The following is a 27,313-nucleotide window of genomic DNA, read 5'->3' on the forward strand; positions in this document are numbered from 1 at the left end:
CAGGGGACTAAACAGACCCCTGATAGCTCACTTTCGAAAAAGAGAAAGGGACCGAGTGTGAACTCTCCAGTTCCTTTCTCTGAGGCATAATAAACATAGTAAATTGTAACAAATACACTCTCTGTGTACCAAACTTTTGCTGATTCCCTCAATCTCTGTGACTGGTCCCCTGCAGCTTCTGTGAAAGTTGTGAAAGGCTGTGGTGGCACTCCATCATCCTCATTGTACCATACAGGGTTAATGTTCCTGTATGGTATGCAATGATGCTGAGGCTTTGGGTTGAGGAGGAGAGCAGTGCGGCTGGCTGGAACATGGAAACATAGAAGTACAAGTGGTAATTTCCCCCCAGCAGTGCAAGGGTGGACTTTTCCCTTTCCTGGAGCTGGGCTGTATTCTGTATGTCTCTTTATACTCATGACAATGTCAGGAATATACTGAGACTTTTCAGGTTCTACATAGAAAGTATTCCACATTATTAAAAATAATAATTTTTTAATAAGATATGGTGTGTGTGTGGAATGCATCCATGTGGAGCCTGAAAAGTGCAGTCTACTCTGACTTCCGGGGGGGGGGGGGGGCAATTGACCCCCCTTGCCCTATGGAGCGGACGCCCATGCCGACCATCAAGTCCCTGGAGCACAGCCAACACCATCCTAGACAGGCAGCCATTTCACTACCTTGGTCCTCATAAGACATTTGGCCAGGGCCCAAAATTTCAAAGTCCTGAGCTACTAGCCAGGCCTTAAGAGTTACTCGCCTCTGGTTGCCCCACCCAACCCCTATCCTGCCCCACCCCTAAACACGCCCTCAAATTATCTCATTAAATGACACGGTTAAATGGGTTATGCAGAATTAAGTTACAAAAATAATTAACAACAACTTTATCAGTGCGGCTTCATCAGTGCAGCTTTATCAGTGCCCAACAATGCAGCCTATATCAGTGCAGACTATCAGTGCCCAACAACGCCGCCTCATCCAGTGCTTAACAATGCATCCTCATCAGTGCCCAACAATGCAGCCTCATCAGTGCAGACTATCAGTGCCCAACAATGCCGCCTCATCCAGTGCTTAATGCATCCTCATCAGTACCGCTTCATCAGTGCCCAACAATGCATCCTCATCAGTGCCCAACAATGCAGCCTCATCAGTGCAGACTATCAGTGCCCAACAATGCCGCCTCATCCAGTGCTTAATGCATCCTCATCAGTACCGCTTCATCAGTGCCCAACAATGCATCCTCATCAGTGCCCAACAATGCAGCCTCATCAGTGCAGACTATCAGTGCCCAACAATGCCGCCTCATCCAGTGCCTGACAATGCCACCTCATCCAGTGCCCGACAATGCATCCTCATCAGTGCAGACTATCAGTGCCCAACAATGCCACCTCAGAGCCCAACAATGCCGCCTCATCCAGTGCCCAACAATGCAGCCTCATCAGTGCCCAACAATGCAGCCTCATCAGTGCCCAACAATGCAGCCTCATCAGTGCCCAACAATGCCGCCTCATCCACTGCCTAACAATGCCACCTCATCAGTGCCCAACAATCCATCCTCATCAGTGCTGTCTATCAGTGCCCATTAATGCAGCCTCAGGAATGCAGATTCTCCTCCCAGCAAAAGGAAACGATGGGGAAGGGAGATGAAATGAAGAGGAGAGCCGACTGGATCACACAGAGAGGGGATCTCCCCTGCATAACAAAGTCCCACCTCCTGGACTGGCTCCAGTGGTAGACAGCACACTACTTCAATTTCCCAGCATTGCACCAGTGTGCCGCCTATCACAGGAGCCGGTCCAGGAGGCGGGACTTTGTTAGGCAGCGGAGATCCCCGATCTGTGTGATCCAGTCTCCTCTTCCTTTCCTCTCCCTTCCCCAGTTTCCTGGCCGACCGCAGAATCGGCTCCTATTCAACCCCACCTGCCCAGGTAGAAGCATAGGAAGTATCCAGCATGACTGCCTGCGTTATCCCTTGAGCTAAGGTGTGTCTGCAGTGGAAGCTGGCACCTATACATAAGAATAATCAGCACAACGGTACCAAGATCACCCTTTTATCAGGTCTATGGGCAAAAGCATGTAGAATCAGAATCAGCATTACAAATCAAGTCTGAGTAACAGGACAGTGCGACACAAATCAGCCCCAGCAGGTGTAGTATTGTATACAGGTCCGGGTATACAGGTCCGGGTACACAAAGCGGAGTGTAAGACCATGCAGTGCGGTCAGTGAGAAAGTTTCCTGGAAAGCCCGGACTTGGCCTCAGGCAGAGGAATTTGAGATGTGGGGCAGACTCTGGTTTGGGCCAAAAAGTGCAAAGAAAGAGGGGGGCTGAAGAGGATAATATTGTGCAAGACTCCTTACTAGGGCATGAAAATATACACGGCAATGGCAGCTTCTTACTGTATAAAGCTTGGTGGGAAAAACACAAGTTTCTCCGGTGGGCTGGCATGGCTGTACAGAGTTCTGTGTGTGCTACATACATGTACAGAGTTCTGTGTGTGCTACATACACGTACAGAGTTCTGTGTGTGCCACATCCACGTACAGAGTTCTGTGTGTGCCACATACACGTACAGAGTTCTGTGTGTGCCACATACACGTACAGAGTTCTGTGTGTGCCATATACACGTACAGAGTTCTGTGTGTGCCACATACACGTACAGAGTTCTGTGTGTGCTACATACACGTACAGAGTTCTGTGTGTGCTACATACACGTACAGAGTTCTGTGTGTGCTACATACACGTACAGAGTTCTGTGTGTGCTACATACACGTACAAAGTTCTGTGTGCTACATACACGTACAGAGTTCTGTGTGTGCTACATACACGTACAGAGTTCTGTGTGTGCTACATACACGTACAGAGTTCTGTGTGTGCTACATACACGTACAGAGTTCTGTGTGTGCTACATACACGTACAGAGTTCTGTGTGTGCTACATACACGTACAGAGTTCTGTGTGTGCTACATACACGTACAGAGTTCTGTGTGTGCTACATACACGTACAGAGTTCTGTGTGTGCTACATACACGTACAGAGTTCTGTGTGTGCTACATACACGTACAGAGTTCTGTGTGTGCTACATACACGTACAGAGTTCTGTGTGTGCTACATACACGTACAGAGTTCTGTGTGTGCTACATACACGTACAAAGTTCTGTGTGCTACATACACGTACAGAGTTCTGTGTGTGCTACATACACGTACAGAGTTCTGTGTGTGCTACATACATGCACAGAGTTCTGTGTGTGCTACATACACGTACAGAGTTCTGTGTGTGCTACAAACACGTACAGAGTTCTGTGTGTGCTACAAACACGTACAGAGTTCTGTGTGTGCTACAAACACGTACAGAGTTCTGTGTGTGCTACATACACGTACAGAGTTCTGTGTGTGCTACATACACGTACAGAGTTCTGTGTGTGCTACATACACGTACAGAGTTCTGTGTGTGTGACATAAGCATGCTAGGAGTGTACAGTGTGTGTGTGTTACAAACCTACATAGTTAAGCATGTCATATTTGTGAGTGTGTTGTATGTGTACCTCTGTTACAGGGTGCCGATCAATGTCTATGGCAGGCTGCGGCTGGACAGCACTGAACGCTGTACCGAGTGGTGTGGACATTTAGAGCCCAGCCTGTTCAGGGATGAGGTTCTGAACTCAGATCTTCTGCATTCTGTTACCTCGTCCCTAATCCTCCGTACCACTCAGTACAGCATTCAGTCCCATCCAACTGCAGCCTGCCATAATCTGTGACGGGCTGGACACAAAAAGCACAGACACGGATACAGTGCAGGTGAATGCCCGAGTGTGCAAGGGGGCCAAACTGATGTGAGTGGATGTTTGACCACCGGGGAGCATCAATGGTTTCAAGAAACTATTAGATAGGCAAAACATAAAGGGATATACAATGTAATAGAGGTTGGACTTGATGGATTTGTGTCTTTTTTCAACCTCACCTACTATGTTACAAATGTATAGCATTGAGGATGTAGTAAGTGCTACAAGTTTACATTATTGATGCAGGGTGTGTGTTATTAGTGCAGTGCAGGGTTGTCCAGAACGCAGCCCAACATAAAATCGCAAACTTAAAAATGTTGATTTTTAAAAAACATTTCTTGTAAAAATGCGTTTACACTCGGTGAACATGAGCGGCCCGAGAAAACATGACAGTGTCTCCCTACTGGACTCTAATGCCGCGTACACACGGTCGTTTTTCGGCATGAAAAAATATGACATTTTTAAAGCGGATGTGCCATGGGAAAATAATATTAAAAGCCAGCAGCTACAAATACTGCAGCTACTGACTTTTAATATTAGGACACTTACCTGTCCTGGAGTCCAGCGCCGATCGCAGCAGAGGACGAGCGATCGCTCGTCTCTCTGCTGCTCCCCCCGCTGCGGCTTCACTGCCCAGTTCCCTACGGCGCATGCGCGAGTCGCGCCGCGCCCGCCGATTGGCTCCCGCTGTGTGCTGGGAGCCGAGTGTTCCCAGCACACAACGGGGGGCGACGGGATGTGACGGAATGCCCGTCTTTTGCCCGTGAATGCCGGGCCGGAAGTGGGTGCAAATACCTGTCTTTAGACAGGTATCTGCACCCCCCTCCCCCCTGAAAGGTGTCAAATGTGACACCGGAGGGGGGAGGGTTCCGATCAGCGGGACTCCACTTTAGGGTGGAGAACCGCTTTAAAAACGTCATTTAAAATGATGGTGTGTGGGCGTCACATCGTTTTTCGGCTTCTGAAAAACGACAAAAAAAAAAAAAAAACATGCTGCATTTTTTTATGTTTTTCCGGGTTATAAAAAATGATCGTGTGTGGGCTAAAACAACGTTTTAAACCCGCGCATGCTCAGAAACAAGTTATGAGACGGGAGCACTCGTTCTGGTAAAACTACCGTTCATAATGGAGTAAGCACATTCATCACGCTGTAACAGACAAAAAAGCGTAAATCGTCTTTTACTAACACGGAATCAGCTAAAAGCAGCCCAAAGGCGAATAGAACTTCCCCTTCAGAGTGCCGTCGTACGTCACCGCGCTTTGTTCATCATTTTTCAAAAACGATGGTGTGTGGGCAACGTCGTTTTTAATGATGAAGTTGGAAAAACTTTGTTGTTTTTTGGGCTGAAAATGTCCTTTTTTTCATGCTAAAAAAATGATCGTGTGTACGCGGCATAAGAAGTTTTATCTTCCCGCTCTTCACAATCACACCTCATTCATGGCATCAGATTGTCAAAATCCCCATCAAATATAATACTAGTTTTAGGTTGTCCCTTTTTTACTTTTATAATAATAAAAAATAACTTTTATTCCTCAGATACATTATGTATATCAGCGATCGGTAACTTGTGATCGGCGCGACTTTCTGCTCATCAGCTATAATTGTATATAATATGTGACCAGAGACAATTCTTCTTCTTCCAATGTGACCCAGGGAGGTGAAAAGTTTGGACACCCCTGATGTACAGTGATACTGACGCAGTGGGTGGGGTTAGTGTACAGTGAGGATATTATTATCCAAGGTTTGTATTAGTTGTGTACAGTATGTGTGTTATTAGTACACAGCGTTTGTAGATCAGTATAGTATACAGTGTGTATTAGTGTGTATGTTTTATACAGTGCATATATTACGCAGTGTATATTATTAGTGTACAGTGGCAGGTGTATTAGTATACTGTGTGCGTTTTTTTTCTGTATACAGTTTATTATTAGTAAACAGTGTGTATATTAGTGTGCAGTGGTGGATGTTATCTGTATATAGTGTGTGTACTTTGTATACAGTGTGTATATTAGTATATGGTGCGTTTTGTACACTCTGTGCAGCATTTGTACACAGTGTGTATATTATTAGTGTGTGATTGTGGATGCATTTTGTATATAGTGTACTGTACTGTGTGTATATTATTAGTACACAGTATACAGCGTATATTATCATTCTACTGTACAGTCTGTGTACTTTGTATACAATGTGTGATTAGTGTGCAGTGATGGGTGTACTTTGTATACAGTGTATATTAGTATACAATGTGTGTATGATTACTGTGCAGAGTATTATTAGTACACAGTGTATAATAGTGGGGGGGGGGTGTAATATTAGTATACAGTGTAAAATAGTGTGTGTGTGTGGGGGGGGGGGGTGTAGTATTAGTACAAAGTGTATAATAGGTGTGTAATATTAGTACACATTGCATAATAGTGGGGGGTGTATTATTAATACACAGTGTATAAAATCTGTATACAGATGGGGGGGGTGTAATATTCGTATACAGTGTATAATAGTATGGGGGGGGGTGTAATATTAGTATACAGTGTATAATAGAGTTGTAATATTAGTACACATTGTATAATAGTGGGGGGTGTATTATTAATACACAGTGTATAAAATGTGTATACAGATGGGGGGGGGGGGTGTATTATTAATACACAGTGTATAAAATGTGTATACAGATGGGGGGGGGGTGTATTATTAATACACAGTGTATAAAATGTGTATACAGAGTAGGGGGGGAGACACTCACAGCAGGCAGTTTCTCCTCCTCCTCCTCCCAGTAGTAGCACTGGGGGCTCTCCTCTATGTCCCCCGTGTGTAGGGAGGTCAGGTACCACAGTACAGCCTCCTCTGAGCTCCAGTCCCCCGGACAGTCCTCGGTATCGGTGGGCTCCATGGATTCCTCATCACAGGACATGCTGCTCTCCTCTCCCCCGGCCTCCTCCTTCATCCTCCCCGCTGTATTCTGCACTCATCTCCCATCACAGGGAACTCTCCTCTCTCCCGGCCCCGCCCCTCCCCACACCACGTGATGACCTGCAGTAACCCCGCAGATGTGATCCCGGAGAGGAGAGGCAGGAAGAGGCCGATCATCAACAACACGGGGAACCCCGGAGAGGAGTCACTACAGGGCAATGACCCCGCCCCGCCCCCTCCATAGGGAATCTCTTCACCCCCCCCCCCCCCCCAGATGAGTCACTGAGCCTCCAATCCCAGCTATTCCATGTCACCATCTGTACACATGTGTGTGTCTCCATCAATGTCCCCCGTGTGTGTGTGTCTCCATCAATGTCCCCGTGTGTGTGTGTGTCCATCAATGTCCCCCGTGTGTGTCCATCAATGTCCCCCGTGTGTGTGTGTCTCCATCAATGTCCCCCGTGTGTGTGTGTCTCCATCAATGTCCCCGTGTGTGTGTCCATCAATGTCCCCCGTGTGTGTGTCCATCAATGTCCCCCGTGTGTGTGTGTCCATCAATGTCCCCCGTGTGTGTGTCCATCAATGTCCCCCGTGTGTGCGTGTCCATCAATGTCCCCCGTGTGTGCGTGTCCATCAATGTCCCCCGTGTGTGCGTGTCCATCAATGTCCCCCGTGTGTGCGTGTCCATCAATGTCCCCCGTGTGTGCGTGTCCATCAATGTCCCCCGTGTGTGTGTCCATCAATGTCCTTCGTGTGTGTGTGTCCATCAATGTCCCCCGTGTGTGTGTGTGTCCATCAATGTCCCGTGTGCGTCTCCATCAATGTCCCCCGTGTGTGTGTGTCCATCAATGTCCCCCGTGTGTGTGTGTCCATCAATGTCCCCCGTGTGTGTCCATCAATGTCCCCCGTGTGTGTGTGTCTCCATCAATGTCCCCGTGTGTGTCTCCATCAATGTCCCCCGTGTGTGTGTGTGTCTCCATCAATGTCCCCGTGTGTGTGTGTCCATCAATGTCCCCCGTGTGTGTGTGTCCATCAATGTCCCCCGTGTGTGTGTCCATCAATGTCCCCAGTGTGTGTGTCCATCAATGTCCCCCGTGTGTGTCCATCAATGTCCCCCGTGTGTGTGTCCATCAATGTCCCCCGTGTGTGTGTCCATCAATGTCCTCCGTGTGTGTGTGTCCATCAATGTCCCCCGTGTGTGTGTGTCCATCAATGTCCCCCGTGTGTGCGTGTCCATCAATGTCCCCCGTGTGTGCGTGTCCATCAATGTCCCCCGTGTGTGTGTGTCCATCAATGTCCCCCGTGTGTGCGTGTCCATCAATGTCCCCCGTGTGTGCGTGTCCATCAATGTCCCCCGTGTGTGCGTGTCCATCAATGTCCCCCGTGTGTGCGTGTCCATCAATGTCCCCCGTGTGTGCGTGTCCATCAATGTCCCCCGTGTGTGCGTGTCCATCAATGTCCCCCGTGTGTGCGTGTCCATCAATGTCCCCCGTGTGTGCGTGTCCATCAATGTCCCCCGTGTGTGCGTGTCCATCAATGTCCCCCGTGTGTGCGTGCCCATCAATGTCCCCCGTGTGTGCGTGCCCATCAATGTCCCCCGTGTGTGCGTGCCCATCAATGTCCCCCGTGTGTGTCTCCATCAATGTCCTCCGTGTGTGTGTGTCCATCAATGTCCCCCGTGTGTGTGTGTGTCCATCAATGTCCCCCGTGTGTGTGTGTGTCCATCAATGTCCCCCGTGTGTGTGTGTCCATCAATGTCCCCCGTGTGTGTGTGTCCATCAATGTCCCCCGTGTGTGTGTCCATCAATGTCCCCCGTGTGTGTGTCCATCAATGTCCCCCGTGTGTGTGTCCATCAATGTCCCCCGTGTGTGTGTCCATCAATGTCCCCCGTGTGTGTGTGTCCATCAATGTCCCCCGTGTGTGTGTCCATCAATGTCCCCCGTGTGTGTGTCCATCAATGTCCCCCGTGTGTGTGTCCATCAATGTCCCCCGTGTGTGCGTGTCCATCAATGTCCCCCGTGTGTGCGTGTCCATCAATGTCCCCCGTGTGTGTGTCCATCAATGTCCCCCGTGTGTGTGTCCATCAATGTCCCCCGTGTGTGTGTCCATCAATGTCCCCCGTGTGTGTGTGTCCATCAATGTCCCCCGTGTGTGTGTCCATCAATGTCCCCCGTGTGTGCGTGTCCATCAATGTCCCCCGTGTGTGCGTGTCCATCAATGTCCCCCGTGTGTGCGTGTCCATCAATGTCCCCCGTGTGTGCGTGTCCATCAATGTCCCCCGTGTGTGCGTGTCCATCAATGTCCCCCGTGTGTGTGTCCATCAATGTCCTTCGTGTGTGTGTGTCCATCAATGTCCCCCGTGTGTGTCCATCAATGTCCCCCGTGTGTGTGTGTGTCCATCAATGTCCCGTGTGCGTCTCCATCAATGTCCCCCGTGTGTGTGTGTCCATCAATGTCCCCCGTGTGTGTGTGTCCATCAATGTCCCCCGTGTGTGTGTCCATCAATGTCCCCCGTGTGTGTGTCCATCAATGTCCCCCGTGTGTGTGTCCATCAATGTCCCCCGTGTGTGTGTGTCCATCAATGTCCCCCGTGTGTGTGTGTCCATCAATGTCCCCCGTGTGTGTGTGTCCATCAATGTCCCCCGTGTGTGTGTGTCCATCAATGTCCCCCGTGTGTGTGTGTCCATCAATGTCCCCCGTGTGTGTGTGTCCATCAATGTCCCCCGTGTGTGTGTGTCCATCAATGTCCCCCGTGTGTGTGTGTCCATCAATGTCCCCCGTGTGTGTGTGTCCATCAATGTCCCCCGTGTGTGTGTGTCCATCAATATCCCCCGTGTGTGTGTGTCCATCAATGTCCCCCGTGTGTGTGTGTGTCCATCAATATCCCCCGTGTGTGTGTGTGTGTCCACAATGTCCCCCGTGTGTGTGTGTTCATCAATGTCCCCCGTGTGTGTGTGTCCATCAATGTCCCCCGTGTGTGTGTCTCCATCAATGTCCCCGTGTGTGTGTGTCCATCAATGTCCCCCGTGTGTGTGTCTCCATCAATGTCCCCCGTGTGTGTGTGTCCATCAATGTCCCCCGTGTGTGTGTGTCCATCAATGTCCCCCGTGTGTGTGTGTGTCCATCAATATCCCCCGTGTGTGTGTGTCCATCAATGTCCCCCGTGTGTGTGTGTCCATCAATATCCCCCGTGTGTGTGTGTGTCCATCAATGTCCCCCGTGTGTGTGTGTCCACAATGTCCCCCGTGTGTGTGTGTCCACAATGTCCCCCATGTGTGTGTGTGTGTCCACAATGTCCTTCGTGTGTGTGTGTCCACAATGTCCCCCGTGTGTGTGTGTCCACAATGTCCCCCGTGTGTGTGTCCACAATGTCCCCCGTGTGTGTGTGTGTCCACAATGTCCCCCGTGTGTGTGTGTCCACAATGTCCCCCGTGTGTGTGTGTCCACAATGTCCCCCATGTGTGTGTGTGTGTCCACAATGTCCTTCGTGTGTGTGTGTCCACAATGTCCCCTGTGTGTGTGTGTCCACAATGTCCCCCGTGTGTGTGTGTGTCCACAATGTCCCCCGTGTGTGTGTGTTCATCAATGTCCCTCGTGCGTGTGTGTCCACAATGTCCCCCGTGTGTGTGTCTCCATCAATGTCCCCGTGTGTGTGTGTCCATCAATGTCCCCCGTGTGTGTGTGTCCATCAATGTCCCCCGTGTGTGTGTGTCCATCAATGTCCCCCGTGTGTGTGTGTCCATCAATGTCCCCCGTGTGTGTGTGTCCATCAATGTCCCCCGTGTGTGTGTGTCCATCAATGTCCTCCGTGTGTGTGTGTCCATTAATGTCCCCCGTGTGTGTGTCCATCAATGTCCTCCGTGTGTGTGTGTCCATCAATGTCCCCCGTGTGTGTGTGTCCATCAATGTCCCCCGTGTGTGTGTCCACAAAGTCCCCCGCGCGCGCCCCCTAGCGGCCGGAAAAGCAAGGACGTCATATGACGTCCAGTCTGAAAGACAAAAGGTTCCCGCCGACGTCATTTTAATATGACTCGGTAGGGAAGAGGTTAAAGAGGAACTGCAGTCTGCTCACGTAATTTGTAATAAAAACATCTTTTCCATTCTGAAGCTTCCCTCCAACCACTTTGCATATTATTTTATATATACTGGGATTCTGTACTTGCCAAATACACTGCAGAAATCTCCCTCCACTGAGTCTGGCTGCAGCCATTTTAACTGTGGGCAGCTGAAGCTGCTGCCTGTTCACTTCCTGGATTTACACAGACACACACCTCCAGCTCTCATTTGCCCTCTTATGGCTCACCCCCTCCCTTCCTGGCAAACTCTCAGGAGAATGAGAGCGAGAGCTGTGCATGATGTTATAAGCCTAGGCTAATGACCAGACAAGAAACAGGAAGTGGGCTGTATAAGGAAACAGGAAGTGGGCTGTATAAGGAAACAGGAAGTGGGCTGTATAAGGGATTTACTGGCAGAAAAATAAATGTTTTACTATCCAAAGCTAAAACAACAACAAGGGCAGAACATTTAATAGATAAAAAGATGAAAAAATTACTGAAGGTTCTGCTTTACTGTGTGAATATAAATACTCAGGGACTTCATTAGAACTGGAGAAGCTACACAGATCTTCAACATTACAAAAAAAGTCCAGTTGTATGCGACCGACGACTACAAGCGAGATCTGCAAAAGGTTTTCCATTCCAATTCCTGCAGAAGTCTTCCTTTGTATTATCTGCTCACATCGCACAGATGCAAATTTGCAGCAATTAAAGCCTTTAGATTGTGTGACTAGGCCTGGGTAAGCTTTGCATGTCTGAAATATCAAATTGCTAGGAGTTAGAGTTTACTGTACTCACTATACAGGAGCCTGTGCTCACCATATAGGAGCCTGCGCTCACCCTACCCTGTACTTACCATTTAAGAGCCTGCACTTTCTATAATTGTAATTGCCAGCTTTGCAATACCTCATTGGAAATGTAGTTCCATAACAGCTGGAGGGCCCCAGGTTGCCTACCCCTGCCTTACCCTATACTTACTAAATAAGAGCCTGCACTCACCCTACCTACCCTATACTTGCTATATAAGAGCCTGCACTCACCCTACCTACCCTATACTTGCTATATAAGAGCCTGCACTCACCCTACCCCTCTACTCACTATATAGGCCTGCACTCACCCTGCCCTGATCTCACTATACAGTATAGGAGCCTGTACTCACTGTACAGTATAGGAGCCTGTACTCACTATACAGTATAGGAGCCTGTACTCACTATACAGTATAGGAGCCTGTACTCACTATACAGTATAGGAGCCTGTACTCACTATACAGTATAGGAGCCTGTACTCACTATACAGTATAGGAGCCTGTACTCACTATACAGTATAGGAGCCTGTACTCACTATACAGTATAGGAGCCTGTACTCACTATACAGTATAGGAGCCTGTACTCACTATACAGTATAGGAGCCTGTACTCACTATACAGTATAGGAGCCTGTACTCACTATACAGTATAGGAGCCTGTACTCACTATACAGTATAGGAGCCTGTACTCACTATACAGTATAGGAGCCTGTACTCACTATATAGTATAGGAGCCTGTACTCACTATACAGTATAGGAGCCTGTACTCACTATACAGTATAGGAGCCTGTACTCACTATACAGTATAGGAGCCTGTACTCACTATACAGTATAGGAGCCTGTACTCACTATACAGTATAGGAGCCTGTACTCACTATACAGTATAGGAGCCTGTACTCACTATACAGTTGTATAGAGGGCCTCTATGCAGGAGCTGCTGTGGCCCTCTATTACATCCACAGCAGATGAGGTGCATTGAGCTGGCCGTGCCCTCATTACATGGGACTGCGCCCTCATTACTACATGGGACTGCGCCCTCGTTACATGGGACATTACATGGGACTGCGCCCTCATTACTACATGGGACTGCGCCCTCGATGCATGGGACTGCGCCCTCGTTGCATGGGACTGCGCCCTCGTTGCATGGGACTGCGCCCTCGTTGCATGGGACTGCGCCCTCGTTGCATGGGACTGCGCCCTCGTTGCATGGGACTGCGCCCTCGTTGCATGGGACTGCGCCCTCGTTGCATGGGACTGCGCCCTCGTTGCATGGGACTGCGCCCTCGTTGCATGGGACTGCGCCCTCGTTGCATGGGACTGCGCCCTCACTGAACTGGATCTACAAAAGAGGTCACTGACTGAGCTTTTTCTTACATCAGCCAGTGATCGAAACCCAGAACAAATACCTATTCATTAGTCATACAGTTTCAGTCAAAATCAATAACTTGCTGAAACCAAAGGGCAACTGAAACCTGCTTGGTTACTCACAGGTGCGCTGCCTGTAAATATTAACCTAAATTCATGTGACAGCCACCATGCACAGGGCCTGAATAGAACAGGTCAACATTTTAAGGTAATTAATCATAAGGTATATCACAGATAACCCTCCCCCACTGTTAGAGATAGCAATGGTCAACTGCGCTGAGGTTCTTGTTCATTACTATAGTTTTATGCTTGATCCCTTGATTTGGCTGGCGGTTGGGGTGGATAATCTTCCTCCACCTCATATGGTAAAGGAGGTCAAATCTAACCACAGCAACATTTTCCTCCAGAGAATGATTTGCCCATAGACATGGTGAGGACACATTTATATATCCAAAAGCAGCTACTAGTATTGTCCACTCCATTCAACAATCATATGTAGTCTACGAGCATCGGCTCTACCACCATGTTGTCTGCCAGCAACCAATAGTTTGTGTAAATACAGACGTTAGGGAACATTAAGAGGTTGTTAAGACCATAAGAATGTATGGTGTAACTCTATACCATAGGTGCTCAACCTGTGACCCTCCAGTTGTTGCGGAACTACAAATCCCATGAGGCATTGCATGGCTGACAGTTACAATCATGACTCCCAAAGCCAGAGGCATGATGGTACGTTTAGTTCTACAACAGCTGGAGGGCCACAGGTTGAGCACCCATGGTCCATACATTCTTATGGTCTTAACGTCCCCCTAAATGTTCCCAAACGTCTGTATTTACACAAACTATTGGACACTGGCAGACAACATGGTGGTACACGGATGTCTATGGAAGCCTCACAAAAAGGTCACACTAACATCTCACAAGTAATTAAATGGGAAATAAACACTAATGTCAGGTCCAATACATCAGAAAGGTATTAAGGAGGAATGACATGGACTCACAGAAACTTACCTCTGATCTGTAATTAACAGGCCCTACGACCTGGAGCCATGGCAGCAGTACTACATGGGGGTACTATAGTCAGTAGAGAGTCTTCAATGACAGCGGGTAACCTCATTGAAGCCCCATGAAACCTCACTAAAGCCACAAAGGCCCACCAAAGCCTCATTGAAGCACAAAGCAAAAGCAAGGTGTAGGCTAACCATTTTATTTAGTGACAGGAGCTTTGACTGGCATTCAGAGAGCTTTAACAAAGCCTGTCGGAAGCCATGTTTTGAAGCAAGTGTAAACTAGCCCTTTGGGCTGACCTCCAGGAGAAGAGGGGGGCAGTTGTGATCTGACAAGGCCTACAGATCCATCTGATAATTACCCCAAGGCAGTGGCTGGTTATGACTGCTTGTGTTCCACGTATGTAAGGCTTGCTAATGGGCAGTGCTGCATTATGGCCTAGGCCGACAAGGCCCGGGCCTAGGGTGGCACTTTGCGGGGGGCAGCAAAAAAGCAATGCTCTGTCCTTCTATCCTCATCCCATCCTGTCCCTCTGTCCTCATCCCATCCTGTCCCTCTGTCCTCACCCCACCCTGTCCCTCTGTCCTCTTCCCACCGCGTCCCTCTGTCCTCTTCCCACCGCGTCCCTCTGTCCTCTTCCCACCGCGTCCCTCTGTCCTCTTCCCACCGCGTCCCTCTGTCCTCTTCCCACCGCGTCCCTCTGTCCTCCTCCCATGAAAATGACAGGGCGGGTCTTAAAAAGGAAGGGGTATAGTCTTGACAGGAAGGGGTGCGTCATATATAAAGTAAGGGGTGCACGAGTTTCGTCAGGCCTAGGGCAGCACAAAACCTAAATACACCCCTGCTAATGGGGCTCTTTAGGGGCATGTTCTCTTTTTTTTACAAGTTCTGCCCCTTGACTTTAAGCATTTTATACTTTCAATATGTTTATTGATGTTGAACAATTTAAGCATTTTTTTTAAACCCCCTTGACAGGGTCTCGTTGTTTCAATAATAATGTTGTGCCCACAAAGATCAGGTGGAGAGATTCCCCAAATACACCAAAAACAATGACTGTCTGATGTGCTGACTGGGGGAATGAATGAATGACTGTCCTGTGTAGTAATGGGAAGTGCTGGGCTAGAAGTGTCTATTGGGGAACTGCATGTCATTGCTGGCTCACACTCACTCATTCACAGAGATAAGAAAGGGATAGAACATTAACTGTATGGCAAACACAAAGAGCTGGGACAGGCTGGTACCTCCTGGTAGGGAACAGATGGGGGAATCCTCTGATACGATGGGTAGGGTTAAGCTACGACCTAATAAAACAAGGAGTTGGCTAATAATTAGTGTCTTTGTTATCTAGTAACATAATAAAAGCTCAGGAATTGATAAAGCTGCAGGTGGTAGAAGCGCTTCTTCTTGGCGATGAAGGATCAGTACACCTAAAATACACATTGCCTAATCACAAAGAGAACTATAGGTTTATGCAAATACGAATAGATAGGTTTTATACTTGAACCCACCTTGTGATATTCTGCATTGTACTTGTTTGTGTTATCAGTCATTTTGGACTAAAGGAGTCTTAAGAGCCTCACATGCAGTAACATACAGAATACAATCATTTCTACTTACAGGAAGTTGGTAAATGCCCCCCCCCCCCTACAATGGCACTGACCCCATTATCAGTTATGATCCACAGTAGCCAAAGGCAGAGGGAATGTCAGCACACCAAGTATTGCAAGCAATTCCATTTTCCTGTTACAGCATCCAGACCCAAGACAAGTATTGGAGCGCACAGGGCCCCTTTATTAAGGGGAAGGTCACCTACAGAGGTCCTGTGCAGCCTCGAAACATAGTCATTAGTCAATATGCTGTTTAAAGTAAACTATTACTCACAGGGCTTTTTTTCCCAGCAGGAACTAGGGGGGGGGGGGGGGAACCACAGTTCTGGCACCTACTACACTGAATGTATGTAATTGCAAGGGGAGCTTGATGGTCTATTGCTGCTAGTGGGGATATAATGTTGCTGTAGGATCCTTTGGTACAGGGAGAGGTCTATTACTGCAGAGGGAAAATTGTTTGTGGAAGGGTCTATTGTTGATAGGGGGTATATTGTTGCAGAGAGGAATCTATAGTTGCTGGAGGAGTCTATTGTTGCTGGTTGTATTGGGTCACGGAGGCGGACAGAGGGGTGGCAGAACCGAGGAACAGTCCTCGGAGGCGGGCAGAACAGTCCTCGGAGGCGGGCAGGGGGGGGGCAGAACAGTCCTCGGAGGCGGGCAGGGGGGGGGCAGAACAGTCCTCGGAGGCGGGGGGAACAGTCCTCAGAGGTGGAACCAAGAAACAGTGCTTGGAGGTGGGTAGGGGGCGGAACCGAGCAACAGTCCTCGGGGGGGCGGAACCGAGCAACAGTCCTCGGGGGGGCGGAACCGAGCAACAGTCCTCGGGGGGGCGGAACCGAGAAACAGTCCTCGGGGGGGCGGAACCGAGAAACAGTCCTCGGGGGGGCGGAACCGAGAAACAGTCCTCGGGGGGGCGGAACCGAGAAACAGTCCTCGGGGGGGCGGAACCGAGAAACAGTCCTCGGGGGGGCGGAACCGAGAAACAGTCCTCGGGGGGGCGGAACCGAGAAACAGTCCTCGGGGGGGCGGAACCGAGAAACAGTCCTCGGGGGGGCGGAACCGAGAAACAGTCCTCGGGGGGGCGGAACCGAGAAACAGTCCTCGGGGGGGCGGAACCGAGAAACAGTCCTCGGGGGGGCGGAACCGAGAAACAGTCCTCGGGGGGGCGGAACCGAGAAACAGTCCTCGGGGGGGCGGAACCGAGAAACAGTCCTCGGGGGGGCGGAACCGAGAAACAGTCCTCGGGGGGGCGGAACCGAGAAACAGTCCTCGGGGGGGCGGAACCGAGAAACAGTCCTCGGGGGGGCGGAACCGAGAAACAGTCCTCGGGGGGGCGGAACCGAGAAACAGTCCTCGGGGGGGCGGAACCGAGAAACAGTCCTCGGGGGGGGCGGAACCGAGAAACAGTCCTCGGGGGGGCGGAACCGAGAAACAGTCCTCGGGGGGGCGGAACCGAGAAACAGTCCTCGGGGGGGGGCGGAACCGAGAAACAGTCCTCGGGGGGGGCGGAACCGAGAAACAGTCCTCGGGGGGGGGGGCGGAACCGAGAAACAGTCCTCGGGGGGGGGGCGGAACCGAGAAACAGTCCTCGGGGGGGGGCGGAACCGAGAAACAGTCCTCGGGGGGGCGGAAGCGAGAAACAGTCCTCGGGGGGGCGGAAGCGAGAAACAGTCCTCGGGGGGGGCGGAACCGAGAAACAGTCCTCGGGGGGGCGGAACCGAGAAACAGTCCTCGGGGGGGGCGGAACCGAGAAACAGTCCTCGGGGGGGCGGAACCGAGAAACAGTCCTCTGGGGCGGGCAGGGTGGGGGCAGAACAGTCATCAGAGGGGGGCAGAACAATCCTCGGAGGCGGGCAGGGGGGGCGGAACAGTTCTCGGAGGTGGGCAGGGGGGCGGAACAGTTCTCGGAGGCGGGCAGGGGGGGGCGGAACAGTTCTCGGAGGCGGGCAGGGGGGGCAGAACTGAGGAACAGTCCTCGGAGGTGGAACCTAGGAACAGTGCTTGGAGGTAGGTAGTGGGTGGAAACGAGGGGCGACTCTGAAAGGGAGTGACTGAGAAAAAAAAGCCCTGATTACTTGACCAATGGGGTGCTGGCTGCCTATGTCTTCTGTAGTGTCCCTGCTGCCCAAGTACCCAACTCGTAATTTTGGCCTGTTTAAACCAGTGCAGTATGGCCTTGCTTATGTTTCCTATGTACAGGAAGAGATATTTTTGTGCCTGAAAACCCAATATGTGCCCACATAATGCCTAATTTCCAGGATAAGTATACATTTCTTGTGGATATAGTGGGCTGTGTTTGTACATAAAATATTGAATAATTTGGTGTTACTTTTCTACAATAAAAAAGAAAACCAAGACTGGGGTGGGTTTGATGCACCCCCTCCGGAGACAATAAATGACTTTATGTTCCCAGAATGGCCTGGAATGGTCACATACGTATCTATAAATGCTTTCAAATGTTTTAGATACCCCTCTTTGTAAATGAAGTCTACTGGCCCTTTCATGCAATATTATACAATGCAGAAAATTGCAGATATAGGGAAAGCAAAGGACTAAAAAGCTCCAGGGGGTTATAATACTAGTAGCAGTTTGTGGTGGCTATAGAGGGGCAATATCAGGGTTCTTACTCTGCGGATGTGTTGCCGCTCATGCTGAGGAAGAGAAAACAGAAGACATGACAACATGCAATAACAACCACACAGTAGGACAATTCCAGCATAGAAGAAAAACAGAGAGAGATGGAATGACAAATCACATCACTTGGTGTCACTTCGCAGGCACTGCTCCTCTGCTGCACTTCGCCTCATTAGTACTGGTTGCGAATGGCTTAAAGTGACACTAAAACAAAAATTCTATTCAATGTATGTACTCTTAACTCAAATAAGTTCCTTCTTTTAGCCGCCTTCAAATTCCTTTTTTCAATGTGCTGTGATAGGCGTGCGCACAGGGTGTGCCGGATGTGCCTGGGCACACCCTAATCACCCCATATGCATCAGCATTATCCCAGGGGTGGCACCAGGTGGGTGGTTGGGGTGCCAGTGGTCAGTGTAAATGCCCCCTTTATATTAAAGGCTAGGCTCAACTGTAGGAACACGTTACACCTATACTTAGGATGTAACAAAATATGCTCCCAATCAACTGTCTCCCACCATCAGAGCCTCCTCCCTGTGGCGTTATTGTGTGTTTGAGCTTTGGGGTGCACACTCTAAAGCAATAGGCTGCGCACACCTATGGCTGTGATCCTACGTCCTGTTAGAGGGTGGCTACGTTCGTTCTCCATGACCCCACTGGAAGTAGGAAAGTAGCCATCCTCTCTTGCTCGCTCCCGAGATGGACTATGGGATTTGTAGTGTGCATAGAACAGTGACCACAACTAAGGTGCACTGCCTGTTCCAAAAAAAAAAACAGAAGGGGTAAAAAGGAGAGGTTTGGGAGCTCACAGGCAATAAAACAGCAAGACATTATTTTGTGAAAAATAAATTACTGGACCATTAAAAAGGAGCTCCTCCCCCCCACCAAAAAATTTAAAGTCAGCTGCTACAAATACTGCAGCTGCTGAATTTTAATATTAGGACACTTACCTGTCCAGGGAGCCTGTGATGTTGGCACCCCAGCCGATTTTTTAAACCTCTGATTGACCTTGCTGCGGCGAGGTCTCCGGAAAGTGGGGACTGGTACCTATAGTAAGGGAAAAAGTATTTGATCCCCTGCTGATTTTGTATGTTTGCCCACCGACAAAGAAATGATCAGTCTACAATTTTATTGGTCGGTTTATTAGAACAGTGAGAGGCAGAAAAACAACAAAAAATTGATTTGATTTGAAGTTATAAATTGATTTGTATTGTAATGAGTGAAATAAGTGTAGCACCCCCTATGCTTTTAGCATGGGCACTATGCTAAAATTAGTGGGGAATGGGAGAGTTACTTTGCTCCCATTCAAGATTTTTTCAAATTCCGGACGTCTGTCCTTCCAGAATTGTCCACTGGGTCAGTCTGTGGTCCAGGGATACAGTGCCATCCCTGGCCAGCAGTTGGCGCTAGAGGGGTTCTGACGGAGCAAGCTTTCTCAGCGGCCGGTTGGGGGAGTTTTCCCTTGCGGGGCATGCTGGGGGAGAGTGTATCTGTGACAGGGGTCATGTGTTCTAAAACTTCCGCGGGGTCCCCGTTCCAGGTGCGGTACCCACCTTCAGGGTACGCGCATCCATGGACCCCGCCAGCGCGGCCCAGCTGGCCAAGGCTTAATACTGCCTCAAACCTCATCGGGAGGAAAAGGTGGACTTCAGTTTCGCTGGATTCCAGGATCTATTGAAAGAATCCCAGTCTGGGATCGGGTGTTTGGATCCCTGACAGGTATGCTTGCTGTCATCCGGGGGCCTGTTTAGGAAAAAGTCTACTGGGAGGAGTTGCTCTTTATTCACCTAAGTCCTTTATTGAAATTGGCCTGTGACCAAGGCCCTAGAGCCGGGTCTGTGAGACAGACCCGTTCCTCCCAGACGGTTCAGAGTGACGCTTCGGCTGCCAGGCCTATCGTAGGGGTCTGTCCGGGGGCACTTTACCCACTCCGAGTAGAGTGGCGACGAGTTACAGAAGTTGGTACTATACAGAGTAGTACTGACTGCTTCATTGTTAAACAGGCCTGATACCGCAAGGTTTCCTCCTCCTATCCTTTCATCAACCTTGTCCTTCCAAACTAATGTTGGCCTGGCAATAAAGCATTGAAAACGCTTCAATTACTGTCTGGACCTTCGCTCACTATTTGTTCTACCACTGCACCCGTGAAGACATGTCCGGGTAACTTAATTTGCCGATACGAAATCAATCAGCGGCTCCTTCGGGGGTGAGCGCTACATAAGTATTTGATCCCTCATCAATCAGCAAGATTTCTGGCTCCCAGGTGTCTATACAGCTAATGAGCTGAGATTAGGAGCACTCTCTTAAAGGGAGTGCTCCTAATCTCAGCTTGTTACCTGTATAGAAGACACCTGTTCACAGAAGCAACCAATCAGATTCCAATCTCTCCACCATGGCCAAGACCAAAGATCTGTCCAAGGATGTCGGGGAGAAGATTGTAGACCTACACAAGGCTGGAATGGGCTACAAGATCATCGCCAAGCAGCTTGGTGAGAGGGTGACAACAGTTGGTGCGATTATTCACAAATGGAAGAAACACAAAATAACTGTGAATCTCCCTCGGTCTGGGGCTCCATGCAAGATCTCACCTGGTGGCATTTCAATGATCATGGGAACGGTGAGGAATCAGCTCGAAACTACATGGGAGAATCTGGTCAATGATCTCAAGACAGCTAGGACCACAGTCACCAAGAAAACAATTGGTAACACACAACACCGGGAAGGACTGAAATCCTGCAGTGCCCACAAGGTCCTCCAGCTTAAGAAATCACATGTACAGGTCCGTCTGAAGTTTGCTAATGAACATCTGAATGATTGAGAGGAGAACTGAGTGAAATTGCTGTGGTCAGATGAGACCAAAACCGAACTCTTTGGCATCAACTCAACTCTGTTTGGAGGAGGAGGAATGCTGCCTGTGACCCCAAGAACACCATCCCCCCATCATACATGGAGAACACCATCCCCACCGTCATACATGGAGAACACCATCCCCACCGTCATACATGGAGAACACCATCCCCACCGTCATACATGGAGAACACCATCCCCACCGTCATACATGGAGAACACCATCCCCACCGTCATACATGGAGGTGGAAACATTATACTTTGGTGGTGTTTTTCTGCTAAGGGGACAGGACAACTTTACCGCATCAGAGGGACGATGGACGGGGCCCATGTACCGTCAAATCTTGGGTGAAAACCTCCTTCCCTCAGCCAGGGCATTGAAAATGGGTGGTGGATGGGTATTCCAGCATGACAGTGACCTAAAACACATGGTCAAGGCAACAGGGGAGTGGCTCAGGAAGAAGCACATTAGGGTGCTGGAGTGGCCTACCCAGTCTCCAGACCTTAATCCCATAGAAAATATGTGGAGGGAGCTGAAGGTTCATGATGTGTGCAAACTTGGTGGCCAACTACAAGAAATATCTGACCTCTGTGATGGCCAACAAGGGTTTCTCCACCAAGTCATGTTTTGTGAAGGGGTCAAAAACTTATTTCACTCATTAAAATGCAAATCAATTTATAAACTTTTTTGAAATGTGTTTTTCTGGATATTATTATTATTGCTGTTCTGTCTATCACTGATAAAATAAACCTACCATAAAAATGATAGACTGATAATTTCTTCGTCAGTGGGCAAACGTACAAAATCAGCAGGGGATCAAATACTTTTTTCCCTCACTGTATCAACAATAGGTACCTGCCCCCCCCCCCCAAAAGGTTCCAAATGTGGGGGAGGCAGCAAACAGGCGGAGCTTCCCCTTTTGGGAAGAAACTCCGCTTTTAGTGAATGAGTACGGATTCTTTTTTGGAAAATAAGGAGATTGTTTAGTGTCACTTTAAATAATTTTGTAACAAATCAGAGCACTGTAACCCGTAACAGCACATCAGAAATCAGCGGTCTTTCTTCTGATTGGGTTAGGATGAGATCTTGTAGACAAGAATAGAGCCCATCTTCAGGGCAAGATCCACGTTGTCACTCTGACTGCCCACAGGGGGCATGCAAAATGAGAAGGTTGTAATGGAAAGCAATTGAAGAACTGGCACAAAATTTCCAGCATGCTGGGAAATCTCCTTGGTCAGACTGGTGCTGGGCTCAATGTGAGACAGGCATAATGGTTACCCGTCACGCCATGTCTCAAGGTACCTTTACTGAACTCATTGCACCAACTTATTTCGTAAGCTCAAAGCGGTTTTATCCACATAGAAGGCAACACATACAGGCAACACGGAGGATTGTATGGCAACCCTTATCATCCATTTATAGGAGGTACACACACATATCTCTTCCCACACACGGAGATAAATACATAGAATATGGAGAACTGGGTCAAAGAAAAGTACAGACACAGAGATAAGGGTGTGTGTGGACGGGGATGGCTGCGGCTCATTAAACAACATGCAGGAATTCTGGGTTTGGTGCCAGTACACAGGCAGACAATGTATTCATTCTGTATTCACACTGAATACCTAAACATGCCAGCCCTGAAAAGCGGCCCAGCTTTCTATTAATTATAGATTTGTCACAATGCTGCCTCTTTATCGCCACCCAGACTCTCTATCTCGTCTGTCATTTGTGATGAGGTGGGCACAGAAAGTCTACTGACCTGAATAACACTGGTGATGTAGGGCAATAATGTGTAAACTGGAGTTATGGGTATAATCCTATACATGTGCCAATCTGCTCTTTTTCATTGGCCAGCATGGGGAGAAAGGGGATATGGATCCCACCTGTAATATTATTCTGCATGGAGTTTGCAAGTTCTCCCTTTGTTTGCCTGGTTTTCCTCCCACAATCCCAAAACACAATGGTAGGATACAATGGCATCTGCCCAAATTGTTTGTGCAAGGGTGAGGAGGGGACATTAGATATTGAGCTTCAACATGGGAGAGATATGAATGGATGAGGGGTGAAAGCTGGCTTCAACACCTTAGAAAGAGAATCAAAGAAAATTAAAGATGAATTCCAGGTATGGATATCATATACATCATTACATCGGTCCAGCTTGCAGGGTTCATGGGTGCGCTATGTGCAGGGTTCAGGGGTGCGCTATATACAGAGTGCAGGGTTCAGGGGTGCGCTATGTACAGAGTGCAGGGTTCAGGGGTGCGCCATGTACAGAGTTCAGGGGTGCGCCATGTACAGAGTGCAGGGGTGCGCTATGTACAGAGTGCAGGGGTGCGCTATGTACAGAGTGCAGGTTTCCAGGATGAGCTATGTACAAAGTGCAGGGTTCAGGGTGGAACACCAACCCCCCCCCCCCTTCCCCAAAGCTTTCTCGCATCTCTCTCTCCTACCTGGCCCAGCTCTAGTACCTCCTTGTGTAGGCAGCGCTGCCTTGCAGGGAGATAGTTCTCTCCGATTCTGGAGGTCTGTCCCTGCCATGAGTGCATGCAGGGATCTGTTCCAAGAGCTGCTGAGAGCAAACCTGTCCCTTGTAAAGACAGAAGGCTTCTGTGTTTACAAGCGACCGCAGGGAGCGGGAGCACAGGGTGAAAGCCAGAGGTGGCAGAATGGAGTTTGGCCACAATCTGGCTGCAAAACTGGGTGCAAGTGCCACATGACATGGCCTGGCGAGCTAGATTCGGTTAGTGGACCTTGCGTATGACATGTGTACTCTAGAAACTGGAAATCTGCTCTAGCTTTCGGGTCCCTTGCCTTGCACTGTGAAGGCAAAAGGTTGGCCGCTCGGCATAGGCGCCATTCAAAAAATGCTTTGCATTTGGTCAATGAATACAAAATAATTTTTCTGATTGAACGAGGTGGATGTCCCCAACCCACCTTGACCTATCAGAAAACACTTCACATTCTTTGAGAAAATACAAGGTATTCTCTGATTGGTGCTTGTGCCATGTGAGCATCCTTCTGTGTTTACATTGCATAAGGGCAGCCGCTCAGCATGGGATTCTTCTACTACAGTGATTGACAACTTCTAGAGGAATCCCACAGATACGGTGTATACAATGTCACATTGGTCCAAGCTGGAACAATAAATTGCAATTTGTTCCAGAAGAATGCTTGTAATCCAAAGCACTCGTATATCAAAGCGAGTTTCCTCATAGGAAATAATGGAAATTCAGATAATCCGTTCCACAGCCACTACTGATCTATGCAGTACCGCATGTGGCCAGAGGTGCGGGGGTGCTGGAGACACTCGGTGACACTCAGAGATGAAGTGTTTCAGAGCATCTCCGAGTGAAACAATGCCCCTGCACCTCTGGCCAAATGCGGTACTGCACACCCCAGCGGCTTGCATCTCCTGCTTGACAAGCAGAGACAACGCTCACAAAGTGAGTTAGGATTAAAAATTAAATAGCTTGTATTGTGAAACACTCATAAACCATGTTACACACAATCCAAGGTTCCACTGTACCTGGAAATTCTCCTTTAAGCCTCTAGTGACCTGCCTCAACATCTCACCCTAATTTAGAGACATTTATAGTCTTCTCTATAGTGGTCTCACCTGAACAGTAGGGATAAGCCGAACATCCCCCCCCCCCCCCCGTTCGGTTCGCACCAGAACCTTCGAACGGACTGACCGGGTCTTGCCCCAGGGAACATGCATCAATGGAAAAAAAGTTTTAAAAATGGTCTTTTTTTTTCAGGAGCAGTGATTTTAATGATGCTTAAAAAAAAAAATCCTTTAAATATCGTACCTGCTGGGTGTCTATAGTATGCCTGTGAAGTGGCACATGTTTAGAACTGTCACAAGAAAGAGTCACCGCTCCAGGTGGGTCTACTATATGGTCACACGTGTAGGACAGGATACCAAGGGTGCTAGCAGTGCACTAGGCAAGCATAAAAAGTAAGCACTGATCTTGTGCGAAACGTCGGCTGTTCCCCTGTTCCTGTTTTTATGATTTGGTGATGTATTTGCTGTTTATTTGAATAAAAGACAACCTGGACGGTTTTTTGGAGTGCGGCTATCCATCTTTTATCTACTTTTTGTGTTTAGAACTGTCCCTGCACAAAATGAGATTACTATAAGAAAGAAAGTAATTTAAAACTGCTTGCGGCTTTAATGTAATGTCTGGTCCCTGCAATATGGATGAACGTAGCTTTGGGTGCAAACTACAGTGCACACGCGCAGTACACACCAAGTAGCTTTAGGTGCAAACTACAGAAGACACAGGCAATAAACCACGTAAGAATACTGCAGCTAGCACAATCACCTGCCTGTCAGTAAATTAGGAAGAACTGATCTAACACACACTACAACACCTGGGATGCATATATATCCTCTACACACTGTTAGCCAGATTCATAGAGAGATACGCCGTCGTAACTCTGAATCTGCGCCATCGTAAATTTAAGCGTATTCTGGAAACCAGATACGCTTAAATTAGGCTAAGATACGAGCGGCATAAGTCTCCTACGCCGTTGTATCTTAGGGTGCAATTTTTCCGCTGGCGGCTAGGTGGCGCTTCCGTTGAGTTCGGCGTAGAATATGTAAATTACTAGATACGCCGATTCGCGAACGTACGTGCTCCCGTCGCAGTAAAGATACGTCGTTTCCGTAAGAGATACGCCGCGTAAAGATAAAGCTGCCCCCTAGGTGGCGTAGCCAATGTTAAGTATGGCCATCGTTCCCGCGTCGAAATTAGAAAATTTTACGTCGTTTGCGCAAGTCGTCCGTGAATGGGGCTGGACGTAATTTACGTTCACGTCGAAACCAATACGTCCTTGCGGCGTACTTTGGAGCAATGCACACTGGGATATGTACACGGACGGCGCATGCGCCGTTCGTAAAAAAACATCAATCACGTTGGGTCACCAAACATTAACATAAAACACGCCCCCCCCATCCTCATTTGAATTAGGCGTGCTTACGCCGGCCCATTTACGCTACGCCGCCGTAAGTTAGGAGGCAAGTGCTTTGTGAATACAGTACTTGCCTCTCTGACTTAAGGCGGTGTAGCGTAAATACGATACGCTACGCCGCCTTAAAGATACGCCCCCCTACCCAAATCCGGCTATGTAACTTTAACTGACTAGCCTGCATGCCTGCTCTATCTACCTGCAAAAAATTACACTCTCTCTGTCTCTCTTAACCACCGCAACGACCTGCAGGCGGCCTTTTATAGTGTGGGGTGTGTACTAAACCCCCTGAGCCATAATTGGCCAACGCCACCCTGGCATTGGCCAATTATAGCTCTCCGTTTTTTGCAAGCTGTGATTGGCCAAGCATGCGGGTCATAGTGCATGCTTGGCCAATCTCATCAGTCAGCAATGCACTGCGATGCCGCCGTAACTCAAATTTGGCACGAACGACCCAAAACGTTCATAATTCAACGAACGATCGAACATGCGTTTGACTCGAATACGAAGCTCATCCCTACTGAACAGAACAGAGGACTGGGCAAGCTACATTGGCAACGCCTGGCACAATGACAAGCCAGGCGTGATAACAACTAACAACACATACATGTGTACCTTTAATTTTTTAAGACTTGTCTAGCTTTGCAAAATAATCAACAAGCAATGTGTCTGTATCTAAGCACATGATCGGGACTATCATTCCTCCGCTGTTTATCTGCACAATTTAGGGTGGGACGGCTGGGCTACACCCCTGGATATCAACCAAAGAAAAGATTGATTTGGAAGCAAGAGAGAACATGGCCCGACACTGACACCGTTTACAGAAAAAAATCTGAAATGTGTTCTACTATACACAATGTTCCTGTACACAAAATGTCATTGGATGGAAGTTAGTGATTATTGGGCTGACTGATCACGCAGGTCATGTAGAATAAAGAATAAAGCTAGGTAAATATAAACACCCATTGTTCATGTTTCTCCTCTAAAGCCATAAAATAATTTTTCATCCCCAGCTCAATATTTACATGTAAAGTACACAATGCGCTCTGCGGAGGGCAGAGAGGAAGCTGATAAAAGTAGCGCAACACAAGCGCCACGTTTTCACAAAGTAGATTACAGACAAGGTTAAAATAGTATTCTACCCAAAACAAAGATCTCTCTCTCTCATACTATTATATATATATATATATATATATATATATATATATATATATATATATATATATATATATATATATATATATATATATATATACATACACACACACACACACATATACACATACACACATATACACACACACACACACACACACACACATATACCGTATTCATCGG

At 48.5% G+C, this 27,313-nt stretch overlaps 1 protein-coding gene across 4 annotated transcripts in view; it reads right to left on the reverse strand.

The window, feature by feature from the left end:
• GRAMD1B (GRAM domain containing 1B) overlaps positions 1-27,313 on the reverse strand; it is a 309,236-nt gene that overhangs the window by 53,593 nt on the left and 228,330 nt on the right. The window contains exon 1 of one of the 4 annotated variants that reach the window (XM_040326386.1): positions 6,516-6,752. The exons of the other annotated variants lie outside the window; for them this stretch is intronic. Coding sequence (XP_040182320.1) covers positions 6,516-6,716 — 201 coding nt within the window. The 5' untranslated portion in view covers positions 6,717-6,752. Of the gene's footprint in view, positions 1-6,515; positions 6,753-27,313 lie in introns of those variants that run through there. 4 annotated transcript variants of the gene reach the window in all.

This window comes from Rana temporaria, chromosome 10 (assembly GCF_905171775.1).
Source record: "Rana temporaria chromosome 10, aRanTem1.1, whole genome shotgun sequence".
In the NCBI taxonomy this organism is placed as follows: domain Eukaryota; kingdom Metazoa; phylum Chordata; class Amphibia; order Anura; family Ranidae; genus Rana; species Rana temporaria.